Raw genomic sequence first — 12,349 nt, 5'->3', positions numbered from 1 at the left:
AGGGGTCGCCACAGCGCGTCATCCTTTTCCATGTAAGCCTATTTCCTGCATCCTCCTCTCGAACACCAACTGCCATCATGTCTTCCCTCACGACATCCATCAACCTTCTCTTTGGTCTTCCTCTAGCTCTCTTGCCTGGCAGCTCCATCCTCATCATCCTTCTTCCAATATACTCACTATTTCTCCTCTGGACGTGTCCAAACCATTGAAGTCTGCGCTCTCTAACTTTGTCTCCAAAACATCGAACCTTGGCTGTCCCTCTGATGAGCTCATTTCTAATTTTATCCAACCTGGTCACTCAAAGAGCGAACCTCAACATCTTCATTTCCGCCACCTCCAGCTCTGCTTCCTGTTGTCTCTTCAGTGCCACTGTCTCTAATCCATACATCATGGCTGGCCTCACTACTGTTTTATAAACTTTGCCCTTCATCCTAGCAGAGACTCTTCTGTCACATAACACACCTGACACCTTCCTCCACCCGTTCCAACCTGCTTTGACCCGTTTCTTCACTTCCTGACCACACTCACCATTGCTCTGGACGGTTGACCCCAAGTATTTAAAGTCCTCCACCCTTGCTATCGCTTCTCCCTGTAGCCTCATTCTTCCCCCACCAGCCCTCTCATTCATGCACATATATTCTGTTTTACTTCGGCTAATCTTCATTCCTCTTCTTTCCAGTGCATGCCTCCATCTCTCTAACTGTTCCTCCAGCTGCTCCCTGCTTTCACTGCAGATCACAATGTCATCTGCAAACATCATGGTCCATGGGGATTCCAGTCTAACCTAATCTGTCAGCCTATCCATCACCACTGCAAAAAGGAAGGGGCTCAGGGCTGATCCCTGATGCAGTCCCACGTCCACCTTAAATTCTTCTGTCACACCTACAGCACACCTCACCGCTGTTCTGCTGCCCTCGTACATGTCCTGTATTATTCTAACATACTTCTCTGCCACTCCAGACTTCCGCATGCAGTACCACAGTTCTTCTCTGGGTACTCTGTCATAGGCTTTCTCTAGATCTACAAAGACACAATGTAGCTCCTTCTGACCTTCTCTGTACTTTTCCATCAACATCCTCAAGGCAAATAATGCATCTGTGGTACTCTTTCTAGGCATGAAACCATACTGTTGCTCGCAAATACTCACTTCTGTCCTGAGTCTATCCTCCACTACTCTTTCCCATAACTTCATTGTGTGGCTCATCAACTTTATTCCTCTATAGTTGCCACAGCTCTGCACATCACCTTTGTTCTTAAAAATGGGCACCAGTACACTTTTCCTCCATTCCTCAGGCATCTTCTCACGCACTAGAATTCTATTGAACAAGCTGGTCAAAAACTTCACAGCCACCTCTCCTAGATGCTTCCATACCTCCACAGGAATGTCATCAGGACCAACTGCCTTTCCATTTTTCATCCTCTTTAATGCCTTTCTAACTTCCCCCTTACTAATCATTGCCACTTCCTGGTCCACCACACTTACCTCTTCTACTCTCCCTTCTCTATCATTTTCCTCATTCATCAACTCCTCGAAGTATTCTTTCCATCTAGCAAGCACACTGCTGGCACCAGTCAACATATTTCCATCTCTATCCTTAATCACCCTAACCTGCTGCACATCCTTCCCATCTCTATCCCTCTGTCTGGCCAGCCTGTATAGATCCTTTTCTCCTTCTTTACTGTCCAACCTGCCATACATGTCATCATATGCCTCTTGTTTTGCCTTTGCCACCTCTACCTTTGCCCTGTGTCGCATCTCAATGTATTCCTTTCGCCTCTCCTCGGTCCTCTCAGTGTCCCACTTCTTCTTAGCTAACCTCTTTCCTTGTATGATTTCCTGTACTGTGAGGTTCCACCACCAAGTCTCCTTCTCTCCTTTCCTGCCAGAAGATACACCAAGTACTCTCCTGCCTGCTTCTCTGATCACCTTGGCTGCAGTGGTCCAGTCTTCTGGAAGCTCCTGCCGTCCACCGAGAGCCTGTATCACCTCTTCCCGAAAAGCTGCACAACACTCGTCCTGTCTCAGCTTCCACCACATGGTTCTCTTCTCTGCCTTTGTCTTCCTAATTTTCCTCCCCACCACCAGAGTCATCTTACACACCACCATCCTATGCTGTCTAGCCACACTCTCCCCTACCACTACCTTACAGTTGGTAACCTCCTCCAGATTACATCGCCTGCACAAGATGTAATCCACCTGTGTGCTTCTACCTCCGCTCTTGTAGGTCACCCTATGTTCGTGCCTCTTCTGGAAAAAAGTGTTCACTACAGCCATTTGCATCCTTGTTGCAAAGGCTACCACCATCTGTCCCTCCAAGTTCCTTTCCTGGATGCCGTATTTACCCATCACTTCTTCATCACCCCTATTACCTTCACCAACATGTCCATTACAATCTGCACCAATTACGACTCTCTCTCTGTCTGGGATGCTAAGAACTACATCATCTAGCTCCTTCCAGAATTTCTCTTTCACCTCTAGGTCACATCCTACCTGTGGGGCATAGCCACTAATCACATTACACATAACACCCTCAATTTCAAATTTCAGCCTCATCACTCGATCTGATACTCTTTTCACCTCCAAGACATTCTTAGCCAACTCTTCTTTTAAAATAACCCCGACTCCATTTCTCTTCCCATCGACACCATGGTAAAATAATTTAAACCCTGCCCCTAAACTTCTAGCCTTACTGCCTTTCCACCTGGTCTCCTGGACACACAATATATCAACCTTTCTCCTCATCATCATGTCAACCAACTCCCGAGATTTTCCTGTCATAGTCCCAACATTCAAAGTCCCCACATTCAGTTCTAGGCTCTGTGTTTTCCTCTTCTCTTTCTGCCGAAGAACCCGCTTTCCACCTCCTCTTCTTCTTTAACTTCGACCCACAGTAGCTGAATTTCCAACGGCGCCCCGCAGGTTGACGGCGGCGGTGGCGGACGTTGTTAACCCGGGCCACGACCGATCCGGTATGGAATTCTTTGGATGAACGCTCATATTTGTTTGGCGAGGTTTTAAGCCGGATGCCCTTCCTGACGCAACCCTCTGCATTTATCCGGGCTTGGGACCGGCCTACAGTTTGCACTGACTTGTGCCACCCATAGGGCTGCATTCAGTGGGCATTTAACGACGGATAGTTTTGTAAACTTTCACTGGAGACAACATGGCTTCATGGGTAACTTGATACTAGTGAATGGGGCAGTGCCACCTGTTTAGCTACCTGAGCTTTCTCCTATCGTCCCACTGTTGTCAGGTGCCGTGTTCGGCTGTTTTTATATACTATAATTTTATTTTATTCATTCAAATTTGGCAGGCTTGTTAACATTTCTCTGTGGTGTGTTGAACTTACGTGACATTTCTTGGGCCTGTTTTGTGCCACTTTAAAATTAAATGCCATAAAATGGAGTGGACTCTGTTGTTGATGTGTGTCAGCCATCCTCATAAATGTATTAAACCCTCCTGAAATGTGTTAAATCATCTGTGAGGACTTTTCACATCCATCAAGTGTGAAGGCTAATCAACAACATTAACAGCATAAAAGCCACCAAAAGCTTACAAGTTTAACGCCGCCTATCAATCCATCACCACCAACGTGCACGGAATCAATTATGTGCTTTTATTTGCTTACCTTAGGGCAAGTAACGTAATGTGCAAAAAGCTTGCCATGTTTACAGGCTTTAACACTGAGGGACATTTACATGATATATGGGAGAAGTTCCACTTTGACTGAAAATAGAAAGGAGTTAGCAGAACAAGGGAACAATCAAATAAACAGACGAGAACACGAGGAGCAAACACAAAAGGGCACTACAAAGTTAAACACGGGACCACAAGCTAACACAATGCAACAAACAAGGGAATAAATGGGAAAACAATGGAACAAATAACAGAACACGATGGGAACAAAAAGGGGGCTAAACAAGGAAACACGAGAACAAACAAAAGACGATGCGGGACACATTGAAAAAAAATAACAAGTGAACAAAAAAATGTAACGCAGGTGTACCGTGAATGAGTGATTCAATAAATGGTCGTAATTTGTCGTAAGATCACGAAAGGGACCACCGACATTACCTCCCGCCACTACTAGTCAGATAAAGTGAAGCTAAGTGTTGATATGACCCAGTATACGATCTTTATCGTTAAAAGGGGCACCGCGTTGCAGTGTTTGTTGTAAACAGGTCAGAACATCGGCAAAACCTCGATAAATCTGTTATTTCTGAAGGGTTGCTACACTAATGTAATTAGGGTGGTTCTCCGACTTTAGAGGTGCAAATCTTTGATTCAAGAAACACCAAGAGCAGAGTCCAAGTATTTTGTCAGGTTTAATTTCTAATTTGACAAGTGCAGAGTAAAATGCAATCTTAGGGAAAAAGGAGGAAAATGTATATTCTACTTAAAGGGGAGGCAAACTTGACATGGCAGAGATGACACAGGGTGACTGTTTCTGCCAAACGTGAACCGTTACAAAGTACTGGGCCAAGGGTGAGATTTGGGAGACTTTCCCGATTTTGATATTAATCCCAATATGTGATGCACCACTTTCTACTTAATTTGGTAAATAGCTAAGTTTGACTCACAGTTTGAAGTGGTGGCCAAGGATGCTGCATTCAATGAGCAGGAAGTTTGGCCTGAGCGCCGACTTGAAGGAAGAAAAACGTTCAGCTTTGCCAAAAATCGAATCTCTGGGACCAATTGCACCGAGGTCTGGCTGGGTAGGCGGATCACACCGCTGTCACTCTGTTTGGGAGCAAGCGGCTCCTTTGCGGCAAAATCTTGCCACAGGGGTAGCCAGTGGTTTTGCCATATGGCCAAAACCAGGGTTCCACTTTGGTCATTACGGCCATGAATCACTCGGTGACGACAGCACATAATGCCACGGGACGGACCCAAAATGTGGCGGGGAAAAATAAAAGATGAATATAGAAAGAAAAGACAATGCCAGGAGGAGCTGGCTAGGTCAAAACCTAGCATCCCAAGAGGTCAGGAACCAGAGCAGGAACCAGTGCTTCACCAGAAGCGGGGCGAGAGCTTCTCCTTTTTATCCTCCTCGGAGGCAAACCCCAACCAAGTTTCTGATGAGCAAGTTTCTGAGTGCTAATTTTCTTGAAAAAGAATTTGGAGCGACTAACCTTTAAAACTTTCTCTAGTATCTCGCGCTTGGCTCATAATGTTTTCCCCAGTCTTGAGGTACGGAAAATAACTTTGTCGTGAATTGTCGAATCTAAAAATTTTTATCTAAAAATGACTTATTGTGTAATTTTAAACTCACATCTTCATCGCCACCGTAATAGTATTCTACTGTATATTTGTTCATAACCGAGATAGGGAATGCCAGGGAACAAGTAGAACAGCGTAACAGACAATCAGTAATAAAATCACATTTTGTCATCTGGAATATAAGAAAACACACCAAAACACGAGCTTAAACTTTGCATCAACAGTTTGTCAGTTCCAAGATTCTCCTCTTGGGGATGCTGTTGCTTCACTGTTCAGTAACTCTGAGGAGACCCTTTATCCGGGGCTCACCACAGGAGTCTCTTGTTGTTGCTGATAACAGAACCTTCAAAAGGGACAAATTCTCTTTGATCCCCCAGTTTGTGGCTTTGCAGATCAGACTTCTCCAGCCATTGCTGTCTTTTGGTCGTTGTCACCAGTAGCGCAGGGGTGTCAAACTCTTTTTTTGTCTCGGGCTGCATTGTAGTTATGATTTCCCTCAGAGGGCCATTAGAACAGTGAAATCATATAAATGTTGAATCATCACCAAAACATATTATTACCATTACACAACAAATTGAGGGATAACTAGTTTTGAAATCAGAAGACACAGATAATAGTTTGTTCAAGTATTTATTAAGTTACTGAAGAAAAAGGGTTTGGTAACAGAAAAATGCAATATCTCAACATTATTGTTTATTATTACGACAATTTGGAATTTGTGTACAGATTTTAGCAAAAATCACGGAAGTAGACGAGCATGATTTGCTTTTGCGGGCCACATAAAATGATGTGATGGGCCGCATATGGCCCCCGGGCCTTGAGTTTGACACCACTCAGTACGGGGTGCGGATTGTTGAGTTACTTCTCTTTGTCTTGAGAAGGGAGGATGAGGCGTGACGGTATTACTAAAAGTTGGTTTGGGCAGCCATTTATCCTTTGTTTTGGAGTGCTGTCTTTTTTTAAGTCGGCCATATTCATTACACAGTGAACAAACGAGAAAATTAGATAACCAACAGTGGAACACAAGAAAAAAACAGGGTAACACTGTACAACACAAGGGGAATAATGTGGTAAAATGTGGAACTAACAGTGCAACACAAGGAAACAGAAAATTCAGGGAACAAACTACGTAACACAAGAAAATTACAAACAGGGAAACACATAGGGACAGAAGGGAACAAACAGTGTGGCACGAACAGGTAACCAAATGGAACAAAAAGGAAAATGGGGCCAAAAATTGGCGTTCATAAACGGAATACACTGGGTAACACAAGACAGCAAATACAGGAACGCAAGGTAATATGGGGGGAACGCAGCGGGACAAACAAATAGGATGACACAAAGGAAACAATAGAGTAACACAAGGGAACAAACAACTTGTCTTGTCAAAAGGCCGTGGCTTTCAAGCAGTCAAAAGGAATACAGAGAAATAAATGGGGAACACAAAGAAACAAATTCAGGCCAGCAGGTTTCTCACTGAAAACATTTAGGACATTCTCTGACCATTAGAAGGCAAAGAAGTCATTATTGACTGTGACAGAGTCCATGGTGTGTATGTTTTAGTGGAAACCGTGAGCGGAATAAGGAATCCGACTACGACACAAAGATGTTATCCCCACTAACAGTGCACTAAACTAGCCGAATCCTAATGTGGCTCGCATAAAAAGGCTCGACATACAGTACGACTTGAGGACTGTGCGGAAGACAAGCCATCCATCCATCCATCCATTTTCTGAGCCGCTTCTCCTCACTAGGGTCGTGGGCGTACTGGAGCCTATCCCAGCTGTCATCGGGCAACACCCTGAATTGGTTGCCAGCCACGCGCAGGGCACATACAAACAAACAACCATTCGTACTCACAGTCACACCTACGGGCAATTTAGAGTCATCAATTAACCTAGCATGCATGTTTTTGGGATGTGGGAGGAAACCGCAGTGCCCGGAGAAAACCCACACAGGCACGGGGAGAACATGCAAACTCCACACAGGCGGGGCCGGGGATTGAACCCCGGTCCTCAGAACTGTGAGGCAGACGCTTTAACCAGTCGGCCGCCGGAAGACAAGCTAATTTGTGGAAATCAAGGGGAAACGTGTCTTATTACTTCCCCCCATGTCTCTCGCCTCAAGGAAAGCATTACGGCCTGTGTTTCAAGTAGGGAACCGCAATATTTATCAAGTATACTCAAATTGGTGCTTTCACTTGTAAATATGACTTTGCTTTTAAATAAAACTTTGAAGCAGTTTTCATGTCAAGTTTTCTCCAAATAAAAATCACTCAACCAACCAACCACCAGACGACATTTTTTCCGTGTGCGTGTGTGCAGAAGTGTGGGGCGTGCGCACATCTCTCGCCGGATGTTAAAGTCCCTCTAAAAAGAATACAGAGAGTTTTTTCTAAATGCATTATACATGTCTCACACAAGACAACAAATTGAGTAACACAAGGGATCAAACAGTGTAAGACAAGGGAAAAAACAGCATAATCCTTGGAGAAACGGCGTATCAAGGTAACAAATGGCGTAACAAGGGGAAAATGAAGGAACGTGTTACACAAGGTAACAAACAGCATTACAAGTAAGCGAATTGGATAACACAAGGAAATGAGGAAAAATTAAGGAACAAAAGGCTAACAAATGGGGAAATGAGGAAACAAACAGGGTAAAACAAGGGAGCAAATAGGGTCAAGGGAAACATACAGAAACAAGGGGACAATGTGTGTGATACAAGATAACAAATGGTATAACAAGGAGGAAAATGGTGTTAGTTTATATACATAGATTTGGATTTTTTTCTTCCACACAGACACCAGCACGCTGTTGGATTTTTAATCCCGCTTCCCCTGTTTTAAAACACTGGCCTGAAGGTTTTGTCAGTGTTTGCATTGTGGCACGTCTGATTATACGTTCGCAGCTCATGCGGTGTGACTTTGTGAAGACGCACGAAGCGGACAATCTGGACTCGGCCCCCTTCTCGCCCTCCAGCCCGCGAGAAAAGTGGCTGCGACGGAGGACGCACGTCAAGCTGAGGGTACGCAACACTCTGACTGTGTTTGTGTTCCATGAACATGTCCTACATTTTTGTCTCCCTTTGTTTACATGCTGAATAGACTCCATTCAGACTAAAAATGCATGTAGTATTGACCGCTGCTGTCACAGTGAATACTCTGAAGGTCTTGAAATAATTCTGCACTTTGGCCTGGACGCACCGAAATTGGGCGACACTTGCGATTGTTTGCCCCCTCCGACGGTCCAGGAGTAGAACATTCAAGATCGCGTTGCCCTTCATCCCACGAACCTCGATTCTATCTGCCCATTTCAAAAGGCAGGAATTTACTTAGCCGCACTTTCTTCTATAAATAGAATTGTGTGAGCGGAAAGCCATGGTAACTTGACTGCAGTGTGTGTCACTCCTTTACATTTCCCATGGGAAATTATGAAAAGAGACACTGTATAGTAAAAACTTTATAGACTATCGTTCAAACGCCAACATGAGTGCTGAGCCCCGTTCGCCTCTGTTGCTAACCAAAACAGCAGCACCTATCGACGCACATAAACAGCCTCAGGTGACTTTACGATTTTCCCATGGACATTGACGAGAACAAGCTGCCGCATGTGGTCAGAGGACAAAAATGCAAGGGAAAAAAATAGAAAGGCAACTCTTGGTGTTTCCCAGTCAGCAATTGTATGTGATTAGGACACAGCTTGCTTGATGTTGAGTATGTGTGACAGCAGCGGCCATGTTAGTAACGTGACCTTATTTCATGCATTCCTATGTGTCTTCTCTCTACCCGAACTTACAAGGAATAAACTTGAAAGACAGCTTTTGGTGTTTCCCAATGTGATCAGGAGGCGGCTTAATGCTTAGTGGAAGTGTGACAACAGCTTTCCATGTTAGTCAAAATACCTTTACCCCGCGTTTCTGGACACTTGTTCCCCGCCCGAGTGTGAGGGTTTATAGTGACACGTATCTGACCATCAATTTGGTCGCTGCCAGCTCAGCGACACTCTTTCGAGGCGCTTGTTAAAAGGGTCCTCGTCCCAGCTTGTTGTCTCCTGCTCTTTCGCAGTCAGGGGTCGGACTCACCCACTTATCCCTCCCTCACACACAATGCTGGTGAGAGGCTGCTGAGCGGCGGACCACCAGCTGCCGTGTCGTACACGATGGCCGACAGCGTTGGACTCGAGTGGACCTAATGGAGGAGAACAGTTGGGAATGTTGGACTTCTCAGTTCCACGTCACATCCTTTAAATCGATTATTGTTAGCGGCAGTGGTGAAATGTGACACAGTAACTCACAATTGTAGAGCCCGTTTGGCTTTAGGGCCATGAAATTTAGGAGAATGGCTATCAGTAATCCCACCTAAAAAGTCTCAAGAAGCCCTGCTCGAAAAGACATCTGTCATTTGGCTTCAAGCATTCATTTGCTGTTGTGACTGGAATTCTTTTGAAAATTCAGCCTCCGAAGCCAGTTTCCCTTAGTAAGTTTCACTTACACATATAATATATATTTCATGGGTCTAAGTCATGGTATACACCATGACTTAGACCCATGAAAAAAGTCTCAAGAAGCAATGCCTGAAAATGGAGAAGTTGGCCATTTTGTTTTGCAGCGCCCATTTTAGCGTCGTGTTGGTCATTTTCAGGGGTCCTTAAAAGAAGAACTTGTCCGAGTCAGATGTTTTCCAAATTTGGCAACGTAATACAGTTACTCAGATCTTGAATTTTCTTGAAAATTTTGCCCACGAAGCATTTTGAACATGAAGCTTGGTAGGCATGTCTATCATGAGTGAAATGCCTTTGCGTAAAAAAAATAAAAAATAAAAATAAAAAAATAAAAGTAGACTCCCCCAAAAAAGTCACATGAAGTCATGTCCAAAAAGACGGGAAGTCTGCCATTTTGGTTTGATGCAGCCAATTTTAAGATCAGGTTTTTCTGTTTCCATGCTGGGTCCTTTAAAAATGAACTAGTCCTGAAGATTTTGTTAAATTGTAGTCATGTGTTCTAGATAGGCAGGCAACACGAAAAAATTGCGAGGGATTTGAGTGTTTGTCATTGTGTGTCTGCGTAGCATGATCGCGAAGTAACTCGCCATGAAACACCTAACAAATAATAACTCAGCTCATTAAAAAAAAACATTTTGGGGGTGGGGGGAATACAGTCCCTAAAGCCAAATTCACTACAATTGGCATGTCCATCATACACATACAAAAAAAGTCTGATTAAGCCATGTTAGAAAAGACACTGGAAGTCTGCCATTTTGGCTTGAATCGGCCATTTTAACATAATTTCCAGTCTTTACATGTTGGGTCCTTTAAAAATAAATTTGTCCGAGAGTTTTTTTCTGATTGCTACAGAATTTGAACAGCTTATACTAGACAAATGGGCGGTGCTAAATTGTGAATGAATTTGAGGTTTTGGCATCGTGTGTGGACAGATCATGGTGGTGAAGTTTGGTGATCTGCTATAAAACATGATTTTTTTTTGTTGTTGTTGAAAATTCTAGTTTCCCTTAACAGCATGAAATTTGATAAGCATGTTGACAATAAGTATATGCACAAAAAGGTCTCAAGAAGTCATGCCTGCAAAGACACAGGAAGTCTGCTATTTTGGTTTCAAGTGGTAATTTTAGGGTTATTTTGGCTATTTCCAGCGGTCCTTCAAAGGCAGATTGCTCCTAGAGGTTTTGTTGGATTGCTACTAAATTTGAACCACTTCAAGTAGATGGGCAATCTAAAATTGAGAGTAATTTGAGTTTTGTGAGGAGAAGCGGCTCAGAAAATGGATGGATGGATGGATAGTTGCCATAAAACAAGAAAAGCTTTAACTCAACCCCATATTGTCTTGTTTATACACCCTGACGCAACATGTCATTATCTTTTCGTTAGAACGTCACCGCCAACCACCGGGTGAACGACGTCATCGCCACAGAGGACGGAGCACAGACGCTGGTCGGCCGCTTCATGTACGGGCCCTTGGACATGGTGACACTAACGGGAGAAAAGGTAACGACGCAGCCTCTCGGCGGCGCTCAGCCTGCCGTTGCTAGTCGCTGACTAGTGCGCGTTTGTCGTCTGGTAGGTGGACATCCTGCTGATGACGCAGCCCCAGTCGGGACGCTGGGTGCACTTTGACACGGAGGTGACCAACAGCAATGGCCGGGTGACGTACACCATACCCAGCGACAAGAAGCTCGGCCTCGGAGTCTATCCTGTTAAGATGGTGGTTAAGTAAGCCTGGCCTTCTTTGATTTAATGAGGCCAGCTCCACACAAATATGGCATTATTTTTTTAATTGACATTTTTAGTATTTTGATGATGCAATTTGGCCTTTTACCCCGACATAAACTGAAGGTTAGGTTATTAGAAAGTTTTGTTTAAAACGCATTTATTAGGGTAGACAGGTAGACCATTTTCTTTGTCTTGGCTCCATTTCCCTTGTAAACGAGCTCATTACCTGAACATTTGTACTTTTTGTATGTATTGGTATGGTACGGTATTATATTTGTTTACTTTCTGTTTTTATTTTTCAAGGGTGGTGGGGTCTATATCTATATATATATATTTGTTTTTTGTATTTTTCCTTTTGTTAGTAAGATGTAGTACTTTTTTTAAAAAAAAAAAACAGGTACTACTTTTCTGCATTCATGGTTATATTCTTTTTGCAATTTTTCAGTTTTTTTTTCCATATCTTTTTGCCTTGTACTTTGTTCCCCCATATTATTGACATTACATGTCCTTTTTGTGGGTATATATTTGTTATTTTTTTCATATGATGGTGGGGTCACCATTTTCCTTTGGGGCGGGGGGTATTTTTCAGTATTTATTTATATATTTATTTTTACTATTGAGGAATATCACGCCCCTTTAATATCAGTTTAAATGACCATTGTCCAGTATATATCGGTGTCGTGTATATATGGTAGTATTGAAAAATTCTGCAGCTTTGTTTTCGTCCTTGAAGGGGCGATCAAACGTCTGCCGAGGCCTACCTGACGGTCTTGCCCCGCGGCATGGAGTGCCTGGTCTTCAGCATCGACGGCTCTTTCGCCGCCAGCGTGTCTATCATGGGCAGTGACCCCAAGGTCCGCCCCGGAGCCGTGGACGTCGTAAGGTCCGGCTCCTCTTCCGC

The 12,349-nt window shown here is 43.8% G+C and overlaps 1 protein-coding gene across 2 annotated transcripts in view; it reads left to right on the top strand.

Moving 5' to 3' along the window:
* The window catches only part of pitpnm3 (PITPNM family member 3), an 84,823-nt gene that overhangs the window by 66,927 nt on the left and 5,547 nt on the right, over positions 1 to 12,349 (top strand). For both annotated transcript variants that reach the window (XM_061682413.1, XM_061682412.1), the window contains exons 13-16: positions 8,132 to 8,248; positions 11,107 to 11,223; positions 11,300 to 11,448; positions 12,182 to 12,331. In XM_061682413.1, coding sequence (XP_061538397.1) covers positions 8,132 to 8,248; positions 11,107 to 11,223; positions 11,300 to 11,448; positions 12,182 to 12,331 — 533 coding nt within the window. The remainder of the gene's footprint in view (positions 1 to 8,131; positions 8,249 to 11,106; positions 11,224 to 11,299; positions 11,449 to 12,181; positions 12,332 to 12,349) is intronic.

This window comes from Phycodurus eques, chromosome 7, assembly GCF_024500275.1.
Source record: "Phycodurus eques isolate BA_2022a chromosome 7, UOR_Pequ_1.1, whole genome shotgun sequence".
Lineage (NCBI taxonomy): Eukaryota > Metazoa > Chordata > Actinopteri > Syngnathiformes > Syngnathidae > Phycodurus > Phycodurus eques.
This window is presented reverse-complemented; position numbering and strand designations above follow the sequence as displayed.